Source organism: Chiloscyllium plagiosum, unplaced genomic scaffold (genome assembly GCF_037043375.1).
Source record: "Chiloscyllium plagiosum isolate Xiang-an unplaced genomic scaffold, Cpla_swu_hap1 HiC_scaffold_26, whole genome shotgun sequence".
Classification (NCBI taxonomy): Eukaryota; Metazoa; Chordata; class Chondrichthyes; order Orectolobiformes; family Hemiscylliidae; genus Chiloscyllium; species Chiloscyllium plagiosum.
The window spans coordinates 43,265,561-43,287,835 of NW_028270164.1; the positions used below are offsets into that span (position 1 = coordinate 43,265,561).

At 39.2% G+C, this 22,275-nt stretch overlaps 1 protein-coding gene across 8 annotated transcripts in view; it reads right to left on the minus strand.

The window, feature by feature from the left end:
- Positions 1 to 7,646: 7,646 nt before the first annotated feature.
- The window catches only part of pacsin1b (protein kinase C and casein kinase substrate in neurons 1b), a 390,938-nt gene continuing 376,309 nt past the window's right edge, over positions 7,647 to 22,275 (minus strand). For 7 of the 8 annotated variants that reach the window (XM_043716952.2, XM_087973658.1, XM_087973659.1 and 4 more), the window contains 3 exons: positions 17,563 to 17,667; positions 14,068 to 14,267; positions 7,647 to 13,749 (listed from right to left, as the gene is read on the minus strand). In XM_043716952.2, coding sequence (XP_043572887.1) covers positions 13,640 to 13,749; positions 14,068 to 14,267; positions 17,563 to 17,667 — 415 coding nt within the window. In that variant the 3' untranslated portion in view covers positions 7,647 to 13,639. The remainder of the gene's footprint in view (positions 13,750 to 14,067; positions 14,268 to 17,562; positions 17,668 to 22,275) is intronic. The other variant, XM_043716953.2, reaches the window with a different exon arrangement.

Here is a 22,275-nt window from a genome sequence, read left to right on the forward strand (position 1 = left end):
TTTTAAACTCAATCCCTTTAGCAATGAAGGACAAAATTTCATTTGCCTTCTTAATGACCTGTTGCATTTGCAGCCAACCTTCTGTGATTCATGCACAAGGTCACCCAGATCCCTCTACACACCAGCATACTGCATTTTTTTTTACCATTCATGTAGTAATCTTTTTTACTGCTATTCCTACCAAAATGGATGACTTTACATTTATTAACATTATACTCCATCTCCAATTGCCCACTCACTTAAACCATCTATTTCCCTTTGCAAAGTTCAGTCCTCTGTACACTTTGCTCTACCACTCATCTTAGTGACATCTGTATACTTTGACACACTATACGTGGTCTCCAACTCCAAATCATCTATGTAAATTGTGAATAATTGTGATCCCAACACTGATCCCTGAGGCATGCCAACCAGAAAAGCACTCATTTATCCGTACTCTTTACTTCCTGTTAATCAACCAATCCTCTATCCATGCTATTACGTTGCCAGAAATACCTTGTATCTTATGCAGCAGCCTTTTGTGCAGCACCTTGTCAAAGGTCTTTTGGAAATCTAGATATACCACATCTCCTGGGTCCCCCTGTTGTCCACTTTGCTCATAATGTCTTCATAGAATTCCAGTAGACTAGTAAAGCATGGCTTGCCCTTCATGAATGCATGCTGTATCTGCCCAACAGGACCATTTCTATCTATATGCCTTACTCTATCATTTCTTAGACTAACCTATTTTACCAAATAAAAACAAAATAGTTCAAATGCTGGAAAACTAAAACACTGAATGTTGGAGAAACTCAGCAGCAAATGCAGCATTTGCAGCAAGTCACAGAATCAATGTTTCAACTTCGGGTTGACTTATTCAGAACTGAAATGGATTGGAAAATCTTCATTTTTAATATTTTTGCTCTGGATGGAGGAGGGAGCAAAGGGAACAGATAGTGTGGAGGCTCAGTACAAAAGACAATGGGATAGTTATGGTTGTGAAAGAGAAAAAGAGATGTAAATGGATATAAATTAAGGCACAAAAGTAAGAGAATGGGACTTCTCAAGTGAAAGTAAAGCAAACAAAACTCGAATGAGTAAAAGCTGTTATGACGGTGGGGTGGGGCACCTGGGCCATCCTCTGACACTGTAAAACTAAATATTGAGCTGGAGAGGCTATGAAGTGCCTGATCAGAAAATGAAGTGCTGTTCCTTGAATCTGCGCTGAGATTCATTGGAACATTGCAGCATTCCATGACAGTAAGGTGGTTTATTGAAATGGCAAGCGAGTGGAGGTCAAGATCATTCCTCAGGACAGAGTGGATGTGTTCCATAAAGTGGCCACCCTCTCTGTATTTGTTCTTATCAACGTAAAGAAGATCACACTGTGAGTAGCAATTACAGGTGATTAGACTGAAAGAAGTACAAGCAAAATACTGCTTTCCAGAAATGTGTTTAGGGCCTTGGACCACATGTAAGGAGGAAGTGAACAGGAAAGTATAATACTTCTGTGCTTGCATGGGAAGGTGCTATGGGGGAGGGAGGAAGCATTAGCAGTGATGAAGGAGTGGACCAACGTATCACGAAAAGAACAGTCCCTGTGGTATGCTAACAGTGGAGGGGATAGGAAGACACCTTTACTGGTGGCATTCTGGTGGAGGTGGTAGAAATGACAAAGAATTATGCATTGAATAAAAGACTGCTGGGGTAGAGAGTAAAGGCAAGGAGAACCCTATTGTTGTTCTGAGAAGGAAGGGTAGGGGTGAGGGCACAAGTATCAGAGATATGTTGAACACAGCTAAAGACTCTTTCAACAACAGGCTGGGGGTCATGGAGCAGCAGAGTCTCAGTTGAGGCAAAGGGAAGTCCTGTCAGAGGCAGCCCAGTGAAAGGTGATATCATCAGAACAGATGCAATGGAGGCAGAGAAACTGGGAGAATGGAATGGAGTAGAATCCTTGCAAGGTGTTGAGGTAGTTTAGTCAAGGTAACCCCGTGGGAATCAGTAGGTTGGTAGTGACACGGGGGGACAACCAATCCTTAGAAATAGAAACAGTGAGGTCAAGGAAGGGAAGGGTCAGAGATAGATCAGGTGAAGCTGAGAGAAGTCATAAAGCTGTACAGCATGGAAACAGACCTTTCAGTCCAACTCATCCATGTCGAACAGATATTGCCAGCATTTTGCCCAAAACCCTCTAAACCCTTCCTATTCATATACCCATTCAGATGCTTTTTAAATGCTGTAATTGTACAAGCCTCCATCACTTCCTCTGGCAGCTCATTCCATACCGTACCACCCTCTGCGTGAAAAAGTTGCCCCTTTGTTCCCTTTTAAATCTTTCACCTCTCACCTTAAACCTATGTCCTCTAGTTTTGGACTCCCTCACCCCAGGGAAAAGACCTTAGCTGTTCACTCAATCCATCATGAAGAGAAACTGGTTAGATCCTGAAAACTAAAAATTGTGGAATAGTTAGAAAGGAAAATACAAAACCTTAACATTCACCAACCAATCACCTAACTGTATGCCTAATGCCTTTGTATTACACCTCTCCAACCTTGCTGTCTCACACTGCCTCTCTTCGGCCACCCCTCATTCCTTGAAAGACCAGAGCACCTCCCCTAAGGCCATAAGAAATAGGAACAGACGCAGTGCATTTAATCCCTCAAGCCTTCTGCGCCTTTCAATATGATCACAGCTGAATCACTATTCCTCATGTCCAGTTTCCTGAGTTTCCCTACAACCCTTGATTCCCTACTGATCACGAATCTTTTTCAGCCTTAAATATATAGGACTTTGCTCCCACAGCCTCTGTGGCAAGGATCCAAAGGTCCCTTCATACCTGGGATCAACCTAGTGAACCTTCACATTTTCCCACATTCTATTTCTTCTGCTTAGTTTAATGCCAACACACTTCATCAGTCTACATATATTTAGCAAGTGTGGGAAACAGCAGATAGACTTGTTTTTGAAATATTTTTCCCCATTGTTAAAATTGACTCATGACTCTGAACTTTATTTTCTGAATTAGTTTTAAGTCAGTGAAAATTCTAAACTCTAGTCAAGATTGCATTTAGCACTGAATTTAACTTGAACCATCTGCTTATTACTGACAGCTACACAGTTAAGTAATCAAGCAATTGGATATGCAGGGCCCTACTATGGTCTTTGCAATTTTTGTTAGTATACACTAAATACAGGAGGTCTGCTTACTTCTCGTGTTAAGTCCTGCTTGATTGATTAGGAGTACAATAGAGACCTTAACTCAAAGAATTCGGTGAATAAGAGCACTTGGTGCAGTGAGGGATGAGGTGGGAACAATTCTTTAAATAGATAAAAACTGCAGAAAGCTGCAGCACAAAGGCACTTGTGGGAACTTGTGCCTGAAACACAAAGCGAGCACATAGGTGCAGCAGGTAATTAGGAAGGCTCATGGAATGTTGGAGTCGAAAAGCGTGATGCTGCAAAAACACAGCCAGTCAGGCTGCAAAAACACAGCTGGTCAGGCAGCAACCGAGGAGCAGGAGAATCAATGTTTCAGGCAAAAGCGCTTCATTAGGAATGGAGGGAGGGGTTGCTGAGATAAATAAGACGGTGGGGATGGGTATGGGGAAAATGTAGCTGGGAAGGTGATAAATACATGAACGTGGGAGTGATGATGGTAGGTCAGAGAGGAGGCGGAGCGGATAGGTGGGAAGGAAGATGGACAGGTTGGACAGTTCAAGAGGGTGGTGCCGAGTTGGATCTGGGAAGAGGTGGGGGAAGAGGAAATTTGGAAACTAGTGAAGTCAGTGTTGATGCCATGTGGTTGAAGCGTCCCAAGGTGGAAGATGAAGCATTCTTCCTCCAGTCGCCAGGTGGCTTGGATTTGGCAGTGGAGGCGGCTCAGGACTTGCCTGTCCTTGGTGGAGCGTGAGGGTGAGTTGATGTGGTTGGCCACAGGACAGTGGGGTTGTTTGGTGTGTGTCACAGATATGTTCTCTGAAACTTTCCACAAGTTGGCATCTCGTCTCCCTAATGTAGAGGATTCCCAAGGTATAATGCTGGCTCTTATTTCAAGAGGGTTGGAGTATAAGAGTAGGGAAGTCTTACTGCAACTGTAGAAGATGTAATGAGGCCATATCTTGGGTACTCTGAGCAGTTTGGTCCCCTTAATTTAGGAGATATTACTTCTTTGGAGGTAATTCAAAGAAGGTTCACTAGGATGATTCCAGATACAGAGAGATTGTCTTATGAGGAAAGGCTAAGTAAGTTGGACTTTACTCCCTGAAGTTTAGAAGAACAAGAGGTGATTTCATTGAAACCTATAGGATTCTTAAGGAGCTTGACAGGGTAAATACTGTGAGGATGTTTCCCCCTCATGGGAGAGTCCAGGACCAGAGGGCACAGACTCAGGATAAAGGGGTACCAATTTAAGCTGGAGATGATGAGGAATTTCTTCTCCCAGAGGATAGTGAATCTATGGAATTCTTTATCACAGAGGGTTGTAAAGGCTGGGTCGTTAAGTATACTCAAGACTGGGATGGACAGATTTTTAATCAGTAAGAGAGTGGGAAATTAAGTTTAGAAATATCAGGTCAGCCATCTTCCTGTTAAGTGACAGAGCAGACTCAAAATGACTGAATGATCTATTTCTGTTCCAATACCTTATGCCTGTGATTATACAGCAATGATAGAACATTTCCATCCTCCACTGAGCCTGTGTTGCTCACCATTAAGGATTTAGAACAGAAATGGAAAATTCACTAGGCATCTATGGACAGGACAGACAAGTCATTACTTTAAGTGAAGCCAGGCATTTTAACAAAATCAGGAAAAGAGTTTTTTTTAAAATGTAAACTTAATCCCAAGGTCATCGTGAATGGAATGATCTGTAGAATTTCTGTCAAGAAAATGAGGAAGATGGAAAATTCAGGGCAAGAATGAAATCAAAACAAGTTTGAGATTGTTACCATGTAATTCAACCCAAGCTGATAAAACAACACATCATTTTTCTTCTGAATACACTAAATCATTGATCTGAATATTAGCCTTAAAACCTTCACAAAATATAACTATTGAACTTGATCCCTTTGTTTTCCAGCTCTCATTTCCCTGGTCTTTCTGTCCTTTAGCTAATGACGATTGGTTAAAGCTAGCAGTCCAAAAACAGGTTCACAGTGAATCCATCGTTGATTTACCACACCATTCAATTTTCTTTCCACTGTCACTCTCAGGAATGCAAACTTAAATTCTTTTTGAATTTTGGCTTCCCAGTCTCACTGAGGGTCACTGGATCCAAAACTTTAACTCTAATTTCTCGCCTCAGATGCTGCCAGACCTGCTGAGCTTTTCCAGCAACTTCTGTTTTTGGGTCCCAGTCTCATTATTGCTTTTATTTGTATTGGAATTAAACTTTACAATAAAATTCAAATCAATGGAAAATTTAAAAAAAGGATACAGTTGAAAAGCTGATGTCAATTCGCTAGGAGTTTTTTTTGACATAGCTGGCACAGACCCAATTTCTTTCTTCTTTATTCCCTTAATGAGAAAGTACAGAGCAGGCATTTCACAGCCTCTTGTAGGATGGGGGTTTACTTTGCTGATGTATCTCTGACTCCACCCATTTTTCTTAGGAGTGGGTTGTGCTGCCAGCAACCCAATTTCAGGTTGTCAAAGGTACTATTTGTTAGCACTTTCTCTACAAAACAATCTTTCTAATGTCAACAGCTAACCACCATGTCATCATTTGAGTACTTGAAGAAAGTGGCTGTATAACAGGGTGTCGGAATTACAAGACACCTCATGGATTTGGCAACTTTATTGGCACCTACTTGTATTCCTATGTCAGACGCTTGCCATCAAATGAGAATTTCCTGATATCTCTTATAGTGCTGGACCTGATGCAGTGGCAGCTGTTTCCCTGCTGATGCCACCCCCATTGCATCCCCACTACTGTTGTTGCCCAACCTTCCTCAGCAACGCTCTCAATTGAGAGATTTATTTGGGCTATACCGTATTCAGCTCCTCTTGCCTATATTTGCCTGATGTCTCAATTGAATATCAAATTTTGAGGCAAGCTTATTGCCTTTCCTAAAATTTTACCAGAAAATGCATTATTTCATGGAGGTCTGATGCTCCCAGTAAAATGTAGCTTAATGCTGTGCTCATATGACAGAAATGGTTTGTTACGTCAATTTATTTATAGATCCCACCTTGATTTATATATTCTGTACTGTTTCCTCCTGTTTTCTGACTGTTTTAGGCGTTTGCAATTTACAGAATGGAAACGATCATACTCAAACATTGTGCTTTCAGGCACAAGATGTTGCTGCATTTCTTTTTGAATTTTTTTTTTTAAGAATTAGAATCCCTACAGCATGGAAACAGGCTCTTCTGACCAACAAATCCATACTGACCCTCCAAAGAGTAACCCACCCAGACCAATTTCCCTACATTTATCCCTGACTAATAACCTACATTATGGGCAATTTAGCATGGCCAATTCACCTAACCTGCACATCTTTTGGATTGTGGGTGGAAACTAGAGCACCCAGAGGAAACCCATGCAGACACAGGAAGAATATGCAAACTCCAAACAGACAGTTGCCAGAGGCTGGAATTGAATCCGGGTCCCTGGTGCTGCAAGGCAGCCGTGCTAACCATGGAGCCACCATGCTGCCCCAAATCTGAGGGGGCAAAAGGCAGATCAACATCACACGAGGGACCACTCAGTACAAAAGTTTAGAATTGCCCTGAAACATGAACCTGTCTTTTATTTCTTTGAGATGTTTATCAAATTGCTCTAAATTCTTAAATTATAAGAAAGAGACTTCAGTAACAGGGAAACAAGACTGGGCAGCTTTGAGGAGTGGCCCACATTACTGTTGACTTGATGGGCTAATGATCACTTTTAAAAAGATTTTCATTTCACAAGCACAAACTGGAGGTATGTGCTCTTTCCTTCACCACTTTGTTTTATCTGTCCATGGTTTTGTTTGTAAATTGCATAATTCAATCACAAAATACTAATGCAATAAAGTTCTTAGCTGCAAGTTATGATCAGTGCTTGATAGAGGAAATATAAAGAAGACTAAAATCCTTACATTTTAAGATGAGTAATAAAGGTGGCAGAAGCTCTTGGGGGCATTAGTCAGCATAGAAAAATAAAAAGGTTGTACACATCAATAAAATATTCTCTTTATTGATATTCTTTTGAATGGAGTAATTGACAAAAGTGCGCAGGTATGTTCATTAAAGGCGTCTACTTTCTTTGCCAAAGTGGAGCAGACAACAGAAGGAAGTTATCCACAAGTAATCAAAACTGTAACACTCAGACATGGTTGTTCCACTGTCCACCTAACATGACTTGCTAACCATTCCACCATTACAAATCTTCAATATTCTGGAATTCATCATTATTGATTTTGGTAATTTGCAGAATTCAACCAAAGACAAGTTTGAGAAGAATCACCATTTTTGTGTGTGCGCGCGTGTGTGTGTGTTGGGTGGGGTGCAGAGGAAGAGGGCAAAGTTTACCCTCAAACAGTGAAAGGCATCTACGTCAGGCAATAGCCTAAGAATAGAACCCCTATTCAAGAAGTTATTTTAGAAGTCCATAAATTGCTCAATGAATTTTTAAAAATGATTAAACTGGGAGCTAAATTAACCACACAATGCACTGCGAATGTTGAAGTGCATTTTTTTTAATGTATCCTGGAAGACAGTTGAACATAATGAATGGTTGCTGTTGTTAGGATCGAGTGTAGTTATCATAAGAGAATACAAATTGCTGCAATACGTGGAGATACAAAGATGACACACAAAGATGTGACCTCTACACCAGCTTTTTTTACGGCAATTAGCACTTGCTAGCAAAGACAGTACCACTCAGTCAGGGAATAGACCACTGCAGTGAAAGATAGTGTATTTGGCAGTCTGAATATAAATAGAAGCGTCTTGAACATTATGTAGATACTTTCTCAGCCTTCCTCCAGCTTTGATCAATGCCCATTTGGTACAGGTATATTTTATTTTGAAATAATTTTCAGATTCTGGAACATTCAAAAATGATAACTCAACAAAACTCCTGTCTTTAAGAGATTTATAAGTCACTTCATAACTCAGCTTAGTATTTGATTGTTCTTTCCACTGGCTCAGCAAGCACTCTATTCCACTACTGTAATGTCAATGTGACACATGTGGTACTGAGGCAGGACCCAGCTGGCACTCCCAGAATCCTATGCAAACAAAAAACTGGAACAGTCTCCATATCATATATGAATATGGCTCAATCACAGTTCACATTAACAGCAGGTATTGTTTAAACAGGCACTACATCAGTAGTATCAACTTCCAGCTAAAGCATGTAAACACAGGCTTTAAAGGAAGGGAGCATTCACTTCACAACAGTGAACGTACAGAGGAAATTCAATTCAAACTTATGCACATAGTACAATCACAAGATACTAGTTAAATTACAGAGTCATATACACTGATTATACAACAGCATCATATGCAACTTTTATACATGTATTTGGAATTGAATTTGCAGAATGGTATATCAATACATCTAACTGAATGTTGCACTGCCACATGTCACTACATTGACATACAAATTGACCTCATGAATTAAGCACTGATACTGCCTTTTCCATTTAATAAATAACTTGCATTGCGCACAGACTGCGCATTAAGCAGAATGGCCAGTAGCAGATATTGGAATGTATCCCAGGTCACTAATGGTGTCGCTATCAACCTGTTTCCATAGCTGTCAAGATAATTCTTAAAATAGACACAAACCTGGATTTTAAAATAAACTCCCATTATCACCCTTTACTTGGTCTTGCAAAGAATGCACAGGCATTAAATCAGTCTTAATGAAGTAAACCTCGTAAAGAGTTATTATCTGATACTGAATGTGGCAAATGGTGGCAACCCAAGTGTCAGCTGGTAAAGATAGGGGGCAAGGCACCCCTGCATAGAACATTCATTCTAATATAAACATTCTCAGAAATTCCAAATGTTGCATACATAGTTACTGAGATTTGTAAAGGGATCACATTTCTTAATTTGAGCTGCACTTACACTTTTGCAAGGGTTAGTATCCTTTTAATATTACATATTTTTTATAGATTTTTGCTTACAAAATACTCTGCTAAATATACATTTTTTTAAACCAGCTGCAACTTCGCTTTAAACAGGGCAAAGTAGAGAATGAAAATTTTAATAGTGCAGAACCTCCTTGAGTCAACTCCAGCCATAGAAGTTACAAACCATTAAAAATCTGAAATCTATTTAACTTGGGTTCTTATACCTAAGCCCACATGACAGTTACATTCAGGAAGTAAGTAGTAACAACGTATTAACATTCTTGAATCAGCTACACCATATAATAGGGATTGGGTGTGAAGTTACTCAGAGGTGTATTTATCCAAGAAGGTTATTACCTTCAAGGCATAGTCTCATACCATTTCAGCTTCACACAAGCCCACTCAGAAACAACTAATGAAAAGTTTGGAGTTGGTCAAATTGGTACTTGCTCTCCTCTTAGTGAAGGCTAGAGTTGACCATCCAATTAGCAATCTAGACATTTATAACAGAACAAACATTTAGGTAGATCTGCTCAGGAGTTAGTTTATCCAGATTAGTGAGCAATGGGGAATTCACAGTAGATATCACAAGCCTGGCACATCGCCTGGCACATCCAAGAACGAGAAACAAGAACCAAGATTTACTCACAAATTCAAGGCATGGAATTTTTAAAAGAAAACCTAAAAATCAGTATGTCTGTTGTGTAATGTGGCAAAGAAAAATGCTCACGTTTTAGCATATTATTTTAAAACATCAGAGAAAGGTTTAGAACCAAAAGGAGGTATTAGGGTTACTAAATTGATTCCTTTTGTAAAATACTATCTGTCAACGCAGTCACTTTCTCAATTCAAAGTCTGAAACTTGAAATATCTTTCGATTTGTTAAAGTTCAATAATTCCATTTTGCTACGGTATTTACAATGCTTAATTGCTGGATAATTCAGATTTTTAAGCAGACTAAGTAGCTGCACTGTTAGAAGTATAATGCAAGCGGGTATTTACTACACACAATCAGTGAGCACCAGACGATTCAATAATCTAATGCTTCATATGGGATCTCACCTCCCTCCCAATCAACCTGAACGTCCAACAGCCGCTGATTGACAACTCATTCCAATAGCAACAGTATTTCAAAGAACTATAGTGCTCATGGGCACATTCAGACAGGTCACAAAATAACTACTTAACTGTTAATTAGACATCACAATCTAACTACAAGAGCACTGGAATCACTGGTCTCAAAATTAGACACGCATACTGTCCCAGGCCAAACAGATGGATAGCTCTTATATTACACTGAACAAATAGCTATGAATGGTGGGGAAACAACTTGTTCGCTCACATACAGAAATTTCACAATTCATACATTAAGGTGTGTGAATGATACAAATTAAAGTTTGACAACATGATCATATGTTGCATTTGGAAATTGTCCATCCAATTGTGCTTCTGAAGTGCAGTATAACACACTCATGATCCCCAAAATCGGGTGTGAACTTACTGCGTCACTCCTATAAAAAAGCACTCATGGATTACATGTGGAAGAGACAATGAGTCTCTGTGCAGAAAGCCAGTGAAGATTTGAATTTAATTAGGGGATGAATAAATTGGAGAATGAGTGACAACATGTGTGAATAAATTCAGGAAGGAAACAAACTTTTAAACAAGCTTGCCTACATACATATAAACACTCAAAATGGTAAAGTGTTTTGGCACCAACTTTGGCTGAGAAAACTGGGAGCAAGTGATCAAAACAGAATAAAAAATAAAATGAGACAATGAGGGAAAGTAGGACACAAACTTGGAGTCTGACAATTCGTGGGATTGTGTAGGGAGTTGAACTGGTAAATCAAAATGGATATCTCACACATTAAGTGAAGTTCATTAAATTTTCCTTCCTTTATTTCCTAGCCTAAAGTGGAATTGTGAAACCTCCACTGCTGTAAATTAATGATACAAATATTGGACTCTATTAAAGAACAAATCTTACATCTAAATATGCTGTTGAGTTGGTGACAAGTGCTGGGATCAGCCACTGACATCTGGGTCTCTGTCCTAATAAAATTGTCACATTTCCCACACACTCTTACTTTCTGACTGGAATCAAGTGGCGAGGGAATGTTTAAAAAACTCTACAACTCTAAGTCATCGATTAAATAGCAACATCCCTTTCATTTTATCCATCTTTAGTAGACAAAGTTAGAGGTTTAATAAAATTAGAACTTCCACTGAACGTAGTTTCATTGAATAGCTGTTAAAATTCAGAATAGCTTTCAATTCAATCTTTCATGAAATTGCTAGGGAGTGGGCAACTTTAACTGCAGCAATTGGAGTCAGCATGCTTGTGGAAATTTGCTCCAAAATGAAATGCCATCATTCTATACGAATGTCCAGTCCTTAATTCTTGTCTATATAAAATACACAGAAAAAGAGAGAAACATTTACACTTATTCTTGTTGCCTCATTTGGAAAAAGCTGGGGTTTTGACATTCGCCATGATTTTTTACTAAATGATTAACCTAATATATAGTGAGATAATTCAACCTCAACCATAAAAAACTTGCATAACATTTGTTTTAATGTCTACAAGGTGAGAGGCAAAGCATGGCACTGAAAACCTGTTCATTAGAAAGGTTGAGTCCAATATCTTAAAAAAAAAAATTGCAGAGAAAAAAATACAAACAGACTTTTGATATAAATGAGAAGTGGGCGGGGGGGAAAGAAAGGACTTAGATATAGAAACAATTCTCAAACATTAATACTTAGATTTAGCTTGCTTTAATTTACTACGTCAGTACTTTCGGCTAGGACTGCATTAATTCCTTAGGTCGCAGTGTTTTCGTTTTAAAATGAATTACATTTTCCAAAAAAAGATGTGAGACCTTCAGGAAGTTTGTGTAAAGGTCACTGGAGATGTCGAAAATAATAGCCATTCTAGAATTGTGACAATGATGCCGTCAATAAAGGGTTAGGTGTTTACTCAGTACAACTAAGGCTGAAAACACGAGAAGGTCCAACAGAGTTTGTATTTTCAATAGTTCTGTAGCACAACTGAAAAATGAATTTTGTTTCTCACTGAAATTATGCAGCTAGATTGCTAAGTATTTCCTGTTTTTAAGCTCAGATTTCAAGCCTCAACCATATTTTACTTTTGTATTTGTGTTTGCTTTTACTTAGATGTTTGAGCCCTCTGGTGACAGAAGCCAGCAAGTGCAGTAAAACCCTCACTGATCCATCAATTTTACTTTGGGATTTGTACATTGAGATCACAAAGACTCATTTTCAAGCCTTTTCTTTCAGTGGCAGTTACTTTTCAGCTTGAGTTTCATTGACCTAGACACCCAGACCTGTATGCATAACAGCTACATGGACAGTGATACTCTTCACTAGATTTCCTACAGTAAATATATTTTTAAAAGTGTTCCCAACATTGCAATGCACAGAACCAAAGGAAATTCAGTTAATAGCAATACCCAATTCATTCGCCACAATTCCTAACAAGATAATGGCTATCTTTTTTAAAAAAGATAATTACTTCAATATTTAGATTAACATTTCATCCATTGCAGCAGAATTAATGCACTGACAATTAAAATAGTGGTCAATGATAGACAACATATTACACTACACTAAATCAGCCTACTTGTAGAGTCGTAGAGTGTTTCTACATTGTGTTAAAAAGAAAAATAATCATATATAGCCAGTTGTATCATTACAGTTTTATCAATTTGATAATCTGAATTTCATTTACTTTAACTACCCAAGTGCTGCAAATAAACAGGTGCACAAGTGATTGGGTCCTTTAATGCCAACCAGTAGATTCAAGATCAAATACCTTAACAACCAATGTTACACTCTCTAATGAAGTAGCAAAAATCTTTGGGAACCTATCGGACAAATCACTGCGCAATGAGGTAAACACAGTCATTTTCATTGGATCAATGAGAATTATTGGGTGCAAGGAACATGACAGACATTCCCATGAATGGCCTTCAATTGAAATTGCAACAGTCAAAGGGTTTTGTCAAATAAAATCTCACAAAGATCAACAAATAAATGCAAAGTACCAAATGTCTAAAGTACTTTTAGACTTTAAAGTGTTGGTGTGTGTGTGTGTGTGTGTGTGTGTGTGTGTGTGTGTGTGTGTGTGTGTCTGTGTGTGTGGAGGAGGCTGATTTATTGATTATGCACAATTAAGGGACTGACAATGAAAAAATCAAAAACATGAATCCAAGTGAAATAAATAGATGTGTGTAAGATTGATCAAGGTGAGGATGGAAAATTGAGCTTAAGATGAGGCTTCCCGATTAAAAACAAACAGGGATAACAAATGGGGTGCCACTGCAAGAACCAAAAAGAGCTCACTTTAAGTTAAATAGGTTTCTTCTTAAATAGATGTTCTTATATCAACCATTAAAGGATACAGTCTTTTAAGCCCACAGATAAAAGCATGATTTGCACAAATGATAACAGGGTACTACTCTACGAACAAAAAGTACAAAATGAAATGATTTGTCAAATCACAAAAACAGCATTATCTAGAACACATATATACAGCAGCAGCAACTAGCTCAGCAAGTACAACGTGCTATCAGATGACCTCGACATAATTGGCTGGATATAAGCCCAGCTGTCCATTCTCCAGGCGTCCTTTGCACCAGCCCTGCTCATCCTCATCTTCGATCTTTGTTAAGAAATCACCTGAATTTGAAGGGGACAAAACAAGTAATTATAATTCCATTCTATGAAGCAGAGTTTCTTCCCTCTCTGTATTGTCATCAACTCACTTTCAGCAATTTGATGCATGAAAAATTTCAAAACCCTAATTGTGCAAGGTCAGGACTGACTAATGGCAGATTTGTTTGATACCCTGCTACAAGAAATCATGGTCCAATACGCGTATGGATAAGCAGTGCAAGAATTTGGGAAGACTTTAGGTAGGGAAGCAACAATGGCAGATAACTGTAATTGGCTTACTTGACACAAACAGCAAATCAAAAGATCTTTACACAGTCTCACCTGCTTTGAAGCTCAGTTCATCCTGCTCTTGACCTTCATAATCATACAGTGCACGCACTCGCACTCCCTGTCCATGGGCAGGAGATGCTTCCTCATCAAATGGATTGGTTCCTCCATTAGCATCATTTGTGGTGGGGTTATTTGTTTCATCATCAGACCATTCAGCAGAGTAAGCTTGGTTCTTCTCATAGCTACTCACACTACAACAGAAAAAAAAGCCTGAGCAAGACACTGACTTATGAAATGTAACTAGAGCAGCCATCTAATGTCTATGGAAATGCTTCATCAAGACAAGAAATGGTGAGAAACTGAATGCTGGAAACTCGAAATAAAACAGTGATAGTGGAAGTGACCCAATAGCCAGCACTGGGAAAATAGGCTGAAGTTCTGGACCAGGTTTTATACTAACAATGAGGAATCAGTATCCCTCTTCCCTCCGCTCTCCAGGAGTTGACTGATGTGCTGTGTATTTCTGTTTACATTGTCTAACATAAGGCCTAAGTGGACTTTAAGGGGCAGCAATACAAATTTAGCCTAAAAGAAAGCAAAAAGTGTAACATGTTGCTCATTCTGGTTTTAGAAATCAATGCTATTTTAATAGGATTTTTTTTTTTTTTACAATTTTAAATTGTCAGAAAAGTCTACAGAACAGTCTGAAAAGAGAAACAGCTGAAAACATTTTTCCTCTTCCTCCATCCAAAAACTAATTGAACAGTCTGTTCTACATCTACTTTGATGTGGATTCTTTATAAAAGAGAACAAAGTGTAATTTTCTCTCAAAAAACACACCTCACATTACACATTGTTTCTCAGCAGAGATTACGAACAAGCATCTCTGGCCTCAAGCCAGCGGCAAAACCCAGAATTTTGGCTTCCTCCATCTCCACAGTTGCACATGGGCGCTCAAGCAAAGAGCACCAAGTTAAGCATCTCCATGTTCAGAGATGGCATTCCTCCAAGATTTAGAAGGCAAGGTATAGTTTAAACTGGACCATGAAACAATGCATTGAGCAGGCTGTGTTCAGTTCTATGTTGTAATAGAGGGTTTACTGTCATTCCTGTAATTTGTAATTCTGGTCGGAGGACAAAATTGCCAAAGCTTTTTCAACAAAACCAGAACGTCCTTAGGAGGACCAGGGCAGCAGGCACATGGGAAGACCATCCCCTCCAGGATCCCTTCCAAGTCTCCCTTACATCGCCATCCCTTTATGGTTGCTGGATCAAACACTTGGAACTCCTAACAGCATTGCGGGGGCACTTCCACTATATGGATTGCAGTTATTGGAAAGGGAGGCTCACCATAAGCTTCTCAAAAAAGAATAGGGGAAAAAAATATTGGCTTTATTGCAATCATCCCTGAAGAAGGGCTCATGCCCAAAACGTTGATTCTCCTGTTCCTTGGATGCTGCCTGACCTGCTGTGTTTTTCCAGCATCACATTTTCAGCTCTGATCTCCAGCATCTGCAGTCCTCACTTTCTCCTAGAAGGTTTATTGCAATGTCCCCATTCAGTGAAGATGATGTGGTGTTGTAACTGTAGTGCAACACCATGACAGTGGGTTGTATTGAGTAATATGTAATAGCTTCCCTTGTCATTCCTGTAACTGCCCTTCTGCGGTATAACGTGACCTGAGGTATATAAACTCATTTGAATTATAAATATTAGTCCAAATTTAAAGCATCTGAACTTCCCAGGAAAAGGAGAGACAAAAAATGTAATGCAAAAACAAATGGAAAATTCACAGATCAGTCAATTTGTGAATGACTAGCCCAAATACCAATCGTTCACTTTCTGTTGTTGTTTTAAGTGATACTTAATTTCAACATCTTTTATTTTACCATAACTGGCAAGCCACAGTATTTAAGGTGATGGGTGTGAGTGTCTTTCCATATCCTCAAATCAGACAACTTGGAATCATAAAATCCCTAGGGTGTGGAAGCAGGCCATTCGGTCCATTGAGGCCACACCGACCCTCCGAAGAACATCCCAACCAGACCAACCCCATCCCTGTAACCCTGCAATGCGCATGGCTAATCCACCTGGATACTATGGGCAGTTAAGCATTGTGAATCCACCTAATCTGTACATCTCTGGAGAAACTGGAGCATCAAAGGGAAACCCATGTGGACACGGGGAGGACGTGCAAACTCCACACAGACACTCACCCGAGGCTGGAATTGAACCCAGGTCCCTGAGGCAGTAGTGCTAACAACTGAGCCACCATTTCAGGCCCCAAACTTACTTTTCCCTGCCATCAGTTGAAGACTAAATTATCTTGACAATGTTAACACGACTATCAAAAGCAGTAAAAATACACAGCAAATCAATCAATGTCTGTAGGGAGAAAACTCAACCATTCAAGTATTGTTGTTCATGTCCTCTCTCGTTTAAAAGGTGTTAAAGACCTACTGTTTATCTCAACACTTTGCTTGCATCCTGGATTTACAGCACCTGCAGTTTTCTCTCATTTCAATCCCATTTTCAAGTTCTTTCATTAGACTGATGCGAAAAAGCACAAAGAAATTTGTGAAATTTCAGGTTGTTACCATTATCATGTACATAAAGCAAAGTTGGGTTAACGATGTGAGTTGAGCACCCATGTTTGATTTGAACAACTTAGAGACATAAAACCTTAAATTCAGCTTATTAACTTTTCATTAAAGTAGCAAGATACAGAGCAATCCTTTTGGAAGTACGCTTAGATTATAGAGTATTCCATACAAACAATAAATGTGACTTTATTTTAGATCTCTATAAACAACCTGGGTTTAGGTCTTACAAGGCTGTCCTTCAACATCTTTGTCAGGACTCTAGAGCCTCTCTATTGAAATGAAGAGCCCTGCATTTTGGATCAACTAAAGGGCTAATCTGGCACTGCCGACTGTGGGAAACAAGGTTATTGGCTGAAAGTTCAAAGTCAAAGTGAGTGTGGACTGTGTGCTTCCAAAGATAATGCAGAAACAAATCAGCTTTTGGGCTGGTGAAACTCATGTTCAGGAACATATTTATAATGGAATCATTCAGAATGCTGCTGAAAGCATTTATCAGCCAAGCACAAAAGATGTCTATGTCATCAGAAAATTAGCTAGTTTTAAGAAAAAAAAAGTCTGTAATTTATTTGTTTACTTGTGAAATGGGAGAAGAGTTTAAACCTTAGTACTCTTCTTCCCCTTATAATTGCATTTTTTATTAGAAGGTAAAGAAAGCATTGTCTTAATTTATGAGATTACATCATGCAGACAGCATTCTAGAATGAGCTCATTACACAGATTCATTTATCAGAGCACACAGCAAGGAAGATAGATAGAAAGATAGTGAAAAAATTACTCAGATACAAAGATTAAGTCAAATTAAAAATGAATACATTATAAAGACTGAAGGAAATGCAGGGAAACAGTTCTATTGATAGATTCACCAATCAGTGGGGCAAACGTTAGTAAGTGTTAGTGAAAAACTCCAAAATGCTCAAGCAAAGACAGACAGTTTTTTGCTAACTTTTTCTTTTCCTCTTTCCGGTCCTCCTCCACCTCCTGGTTGGCTTCATCTTCATCAAAAGGGTTATAACTGCAACTTCTGTCATTACTCTGGCAGATATTATCACTGTTCAGGAAGTGAGAAAAGGACACCTGCATTTGTAAAGAATCCCTAGAAACAATTAACTGCTCACTGAAATTTCAGAATACTAGCATTCTTAAACAAGTCACAGAGTTGACTACATCATTGCACATCATTAGCTGAAAAGGACTTTGAAACACAAAGTTTTATAAATGCAAGGTCTTTCTTTCAATAACAAAAATTAAATTTGATGAAAAAATAGCAATTATTGCATAGTCCCTTGGGAATGCCTGTAATGAATGTTACTATCAATATGTGCATAAGAAATGTTTGATTTTAAATACTGGTAAAGGATGGGTAGGCAGGTGTCATGTTCATTCTGGTTGTGGAATACTTGAACTAGAGCTCTTGGCCTCAATCACACTCTGAGGGATGGCTGGCAAATAGCTTCTCTTCTGGGGAGACAGGTAAGTAACTGGTTATCAAATTGAGCTTGTCAACAGCTGAGCCTTGTGTGATGATCTTCAGGCAGGGGCTGGCAGAGGTGGTGGTTAAGGCCACCATAGAGTCATAGATGTACAGCATGAAAAGAGACCCTTTGGTCCAACCCGTCCATGCCAACCAGATATCCCAACCCAATCTAGTCGCATCTGCAAGGACTTGGCCCATATCCCTCCAAACCCTTCCTATTCATATACCCTTCCAAATGCCTCTTAAATGTTGCAATTGTACCAGCCTCCACCACTTCCTCTGGCAGCTCATTCCAAACATGTACCACTGTGTGTGAAAAAGTTGCCCCTTAGGTCTCTTTTATATCTTTCTCCTCTCACTCTAAACTTATGCCCTCTAGTTCTGGACTTCCCGACCCCAGGGAAAAGACTTTGCCTATTTATACTATCCATGCCTCTCATAATTTTGTAAATCTCTATAAAGGTCACCCCTCAGCCTCTGACGCTCCAGGGAAAACCACACCAGCCTGTTCAGCCTCTCCCTATAGCTCAAATCCTCCAACCCTGGCAACATACTTGTAAATCTTTTCTGAACCCTTTCAAGTTTCACAACATCTTTCAGACTGGGTGAAGCCTAAAGCTACTTCAACATTTACAAGTGAATCGCTCCAAGTTAAACATTTGCATTCCCCTGCTCCATTGCGAACTACTGGCCCAGCTTTGTCACCGTGGTTAACATTTACACATTCATGTATACAGATATTTACATTCATCATCTGCCTCTCCTATCCAGGTCTCCATCTTCACATATTCAGGAACAGTTTGGCAGTTTCACAGTTCTTTCAGAATGCACAGCCTTCCGACTTTGAAAAATGTTAGGCCTTTTGCTCGAGGACTTTTGACTTTGATTGGTTTATAATCCATTTCGCTGCAGAAGGACGGGTTATCACTTGGATATCCTTTACAGAGGATGCTGTTTCTACTAAACTAGATAATTGCTACATTACCTTATTTGAAGGACCTTTAATCTCCTGAATTTTGTTTTGTAGATAAATTCTTCCCTGCTAACTTAGGTGGTTGTCCCATAACCTTATATGGGGCATTTAATCTCCTGGACATCCATCATGGAAGATGCCTGCTCTATTGAAACAAGTACTTTACTCCTAGATGTTACAATTTATTTTTAACCATGTTTCTAATCTGTGGATAGTGGTCTGGTTTCCATGGAATCATGCACAGTTTCTCTAGAGATAATATTTACTGTAAACTTGCTGATACATTTGTAAGTATTTACTTACACTTCTTGATTAGGTCGAGTGTCTTTATTTGCTATCTTATCGTACTGATGAGCGAGATATTTTCACGTAGTCAGTTATGATACTAGAGAACTGATGCTTGCTTAGCTTTACCTCTGTTACTTCCTCTTTGCAAGATACAATATCAAAGTTCAATCTCCTACATCATTTTGCATGGGGAGCGGTTTTAATGTCAGTGACTCATTAATGAGATCAAGTAGGCTGTACTGCTCATTATCAGTATTTGCTTCCTCTGGCAAACTTTGCTGACTTTTGATTTCTGATCTGTCAATTCACTTAGGTCAACATAGGTAACCTCCATTTTTCTTTTTTTCCCTGTTAGGTCTGCCACAAAGCCTAATAAAACCTTCTACCACTGAGGCTTTGGCTGGTTTGTCAAAAACAGTTCAGTTCGGAACAAGTTGTTCTTTTGGAACTAGCTGAACTCCTTCTGCTACAATAAGGTTATGGAGGTCAAGACATGCATACAGGTTCAAAAGAAAGAACTATTGATTAGAACTCCTTCATGGTTAGTGCTGCTTGTAGTATAGTTTTAAATCTTGGGAGTTCTTCCTCACTCCTGTGTCATTGTTAAAATTAATTACATGTCCATTAACATAGATAAACTCTGTCAAACTTGGATTGAATGAATTATTAATTTTTCCTAAAAATGCCTCTAGCATATTTTTCAGTAGTCAATGCTCTACTATACTGAGCTTGTGCTGGTAGTGATCTACAGGCTAGTCAGTAGCTTTCTTTTGTCATAGCGGAGTGCGCTTGAGTACTTTTGCTCCACAGCACTGATAATAACTCTTCATATCAGCTGTTTGGCTTACTTTGTGTGTAAGCTTGTCATGAGTCTGTGCTTTTTCCTTAAAGTGCTTTTTCCTTAAAGTGAATAGGTTTTGTTAGTTTCCAGTGGTAAGATCCTCGCAGGATCTCTGTCTGAGTGTCTTTTTGGTTTCTGCTTCCAGCATAATTTGAATAGCCTTCTCTAAAGTCAAATCTTTCCTGGATTAATCTATCTGGTAGACTCATCTATATTTCCAACCAGCAATTCTGTCTCTTATGAATTCTGTTTTCAAAGCTCCATAGTCAGTTTTCTGCTGATCTGCGGAGGTTGTTTTATGAAGTGGAATTTAGATGGATGAAGGGAGGATCTCACTGAAACTTATAGAATACTGAGAGGCCTAGATAGAGTGCATGTGGAGAAAACGTTTCCACTAGGAGGGGAGTCTGGGAGCCGCAGACATAGCTTCAGAGCAAAGGGACAACGCTTTAGAATGAAAGTGAGGAGGATTTGTTTTCAGCCAGAGCGTGGTGAATCTGTGGAATTCAGCATCCACAGCCTTCTGTGGCAATAAGTCATTGAGCGCATTTAAGATAGAGACAGATAGAGATTGGCAAGGGGATCAAAGGTTACAGGAAAAGGCAGAAGAATAGGGTTGAGAAACATATTACCATGACTGCGTGGCAGGGCAGACCTAATGAGCCAAAATGTCTAATGACCACATTGTAAAAGAAAGCCTCGTCTCTACCATAACTGTACCTCTTTCTAAAATGCACTACCTAGTGAAGCAAACTCCACATTTAGCACCAAAAGCATTAGGCTAGGAACTAGTGTTTATGGATTAGTGCTAAGTGGTTCCACAATCAGTAGGTCACAAAGTTCCCGTATCATTAGAAGAATAGGGTTGGTAACCACGAGTCTAACAGGGGTATTATCTACGAACAACTTCATTCTGATTCATAGTTGCACCCAGCATGAGTGCAGGAGACAATGCTTATAAGAATCTTCAGTCAAATGTGGATCCCCCTACTGGGCCTTTCCTGAAGATTTCCAACATCAGAAATGCCAAAATACAGCCAATTTTGTGTAATATGACATTCAGAAATGGTGAATGCACTCTGTCGTGTTGACTTGGGCCGTAGTGCTATGACAATATCCAAGTATCTGTGCTAATATAAACTCAGTACATCAGAGTTAGGCGCTCCACTAGCCAAGCTGTATATATACTGGAATTAACAAACAATACAGAAAAATGAAATTAACAATCTGAATCAACATTGCATCTTTAATATCGTAAAGCTGCCCAAGCCACTTCAAAAGAATACAATATGTCTAACAAATTCGGGATTGCTTTCCGGAAAATTTAAATTAAGTGAAACATTGATTCCTTAAAAATAAACTTTAAAACTGGAGTCAAATTCCATACAGCCTTCCTTAGCACATATAAAAACAAAACATTGAACCCATACTGTCTCAGATTAAATATAATACTACCTGTACGTTAAGTGGCTAAAATCCTATATGGGTTAAAAGAAAAACAAAAACTAAATTCAAAATTATAAGAAAATAATATTCTACAATATTGTTACATTCTACAGGTTCCATCTAGTGAGAGAAGTTGGTTAATACAACTGGACTCTCAAACCAGAACTGATCAACTTCGGTCACTGGATGGAGCCCAGGATTTCAGTTCAGATTCAAAAGTGAAGCAAGAGCCCATCAGCAAAGAACAGAGGGTGGGAGTGAGACCGGGAAAAAAGCAAACATAGAGGCATGAGGCTGGGGAGAGAGAAAGTGAGGTTGGGGAGGAGAAAGCGACAAGACCAGGGCTCAGCAAGCTGAGAGATACGGGTGATTGGAGACAAGGCAGGAAAGCAAGATTCCCTGTCCACAGCCAGATTTCACTCTGGAATCTGACTTGTTCAGTATTACTATCAGCTGGGATCATTTTAATAAAAAAGGGAAGGATTAGGATTTCAGCAGCAAACAAGCTGAAACAGAAATGGAATTGGCAATGTCACAGAGATAAAAAAGGACGGCTTCAGAAATGACGTAAAGGGAATGGACACTTTGTTCAACGTTATTTGGCAACTAATGTCACCTATGTGGTTGGATGGTG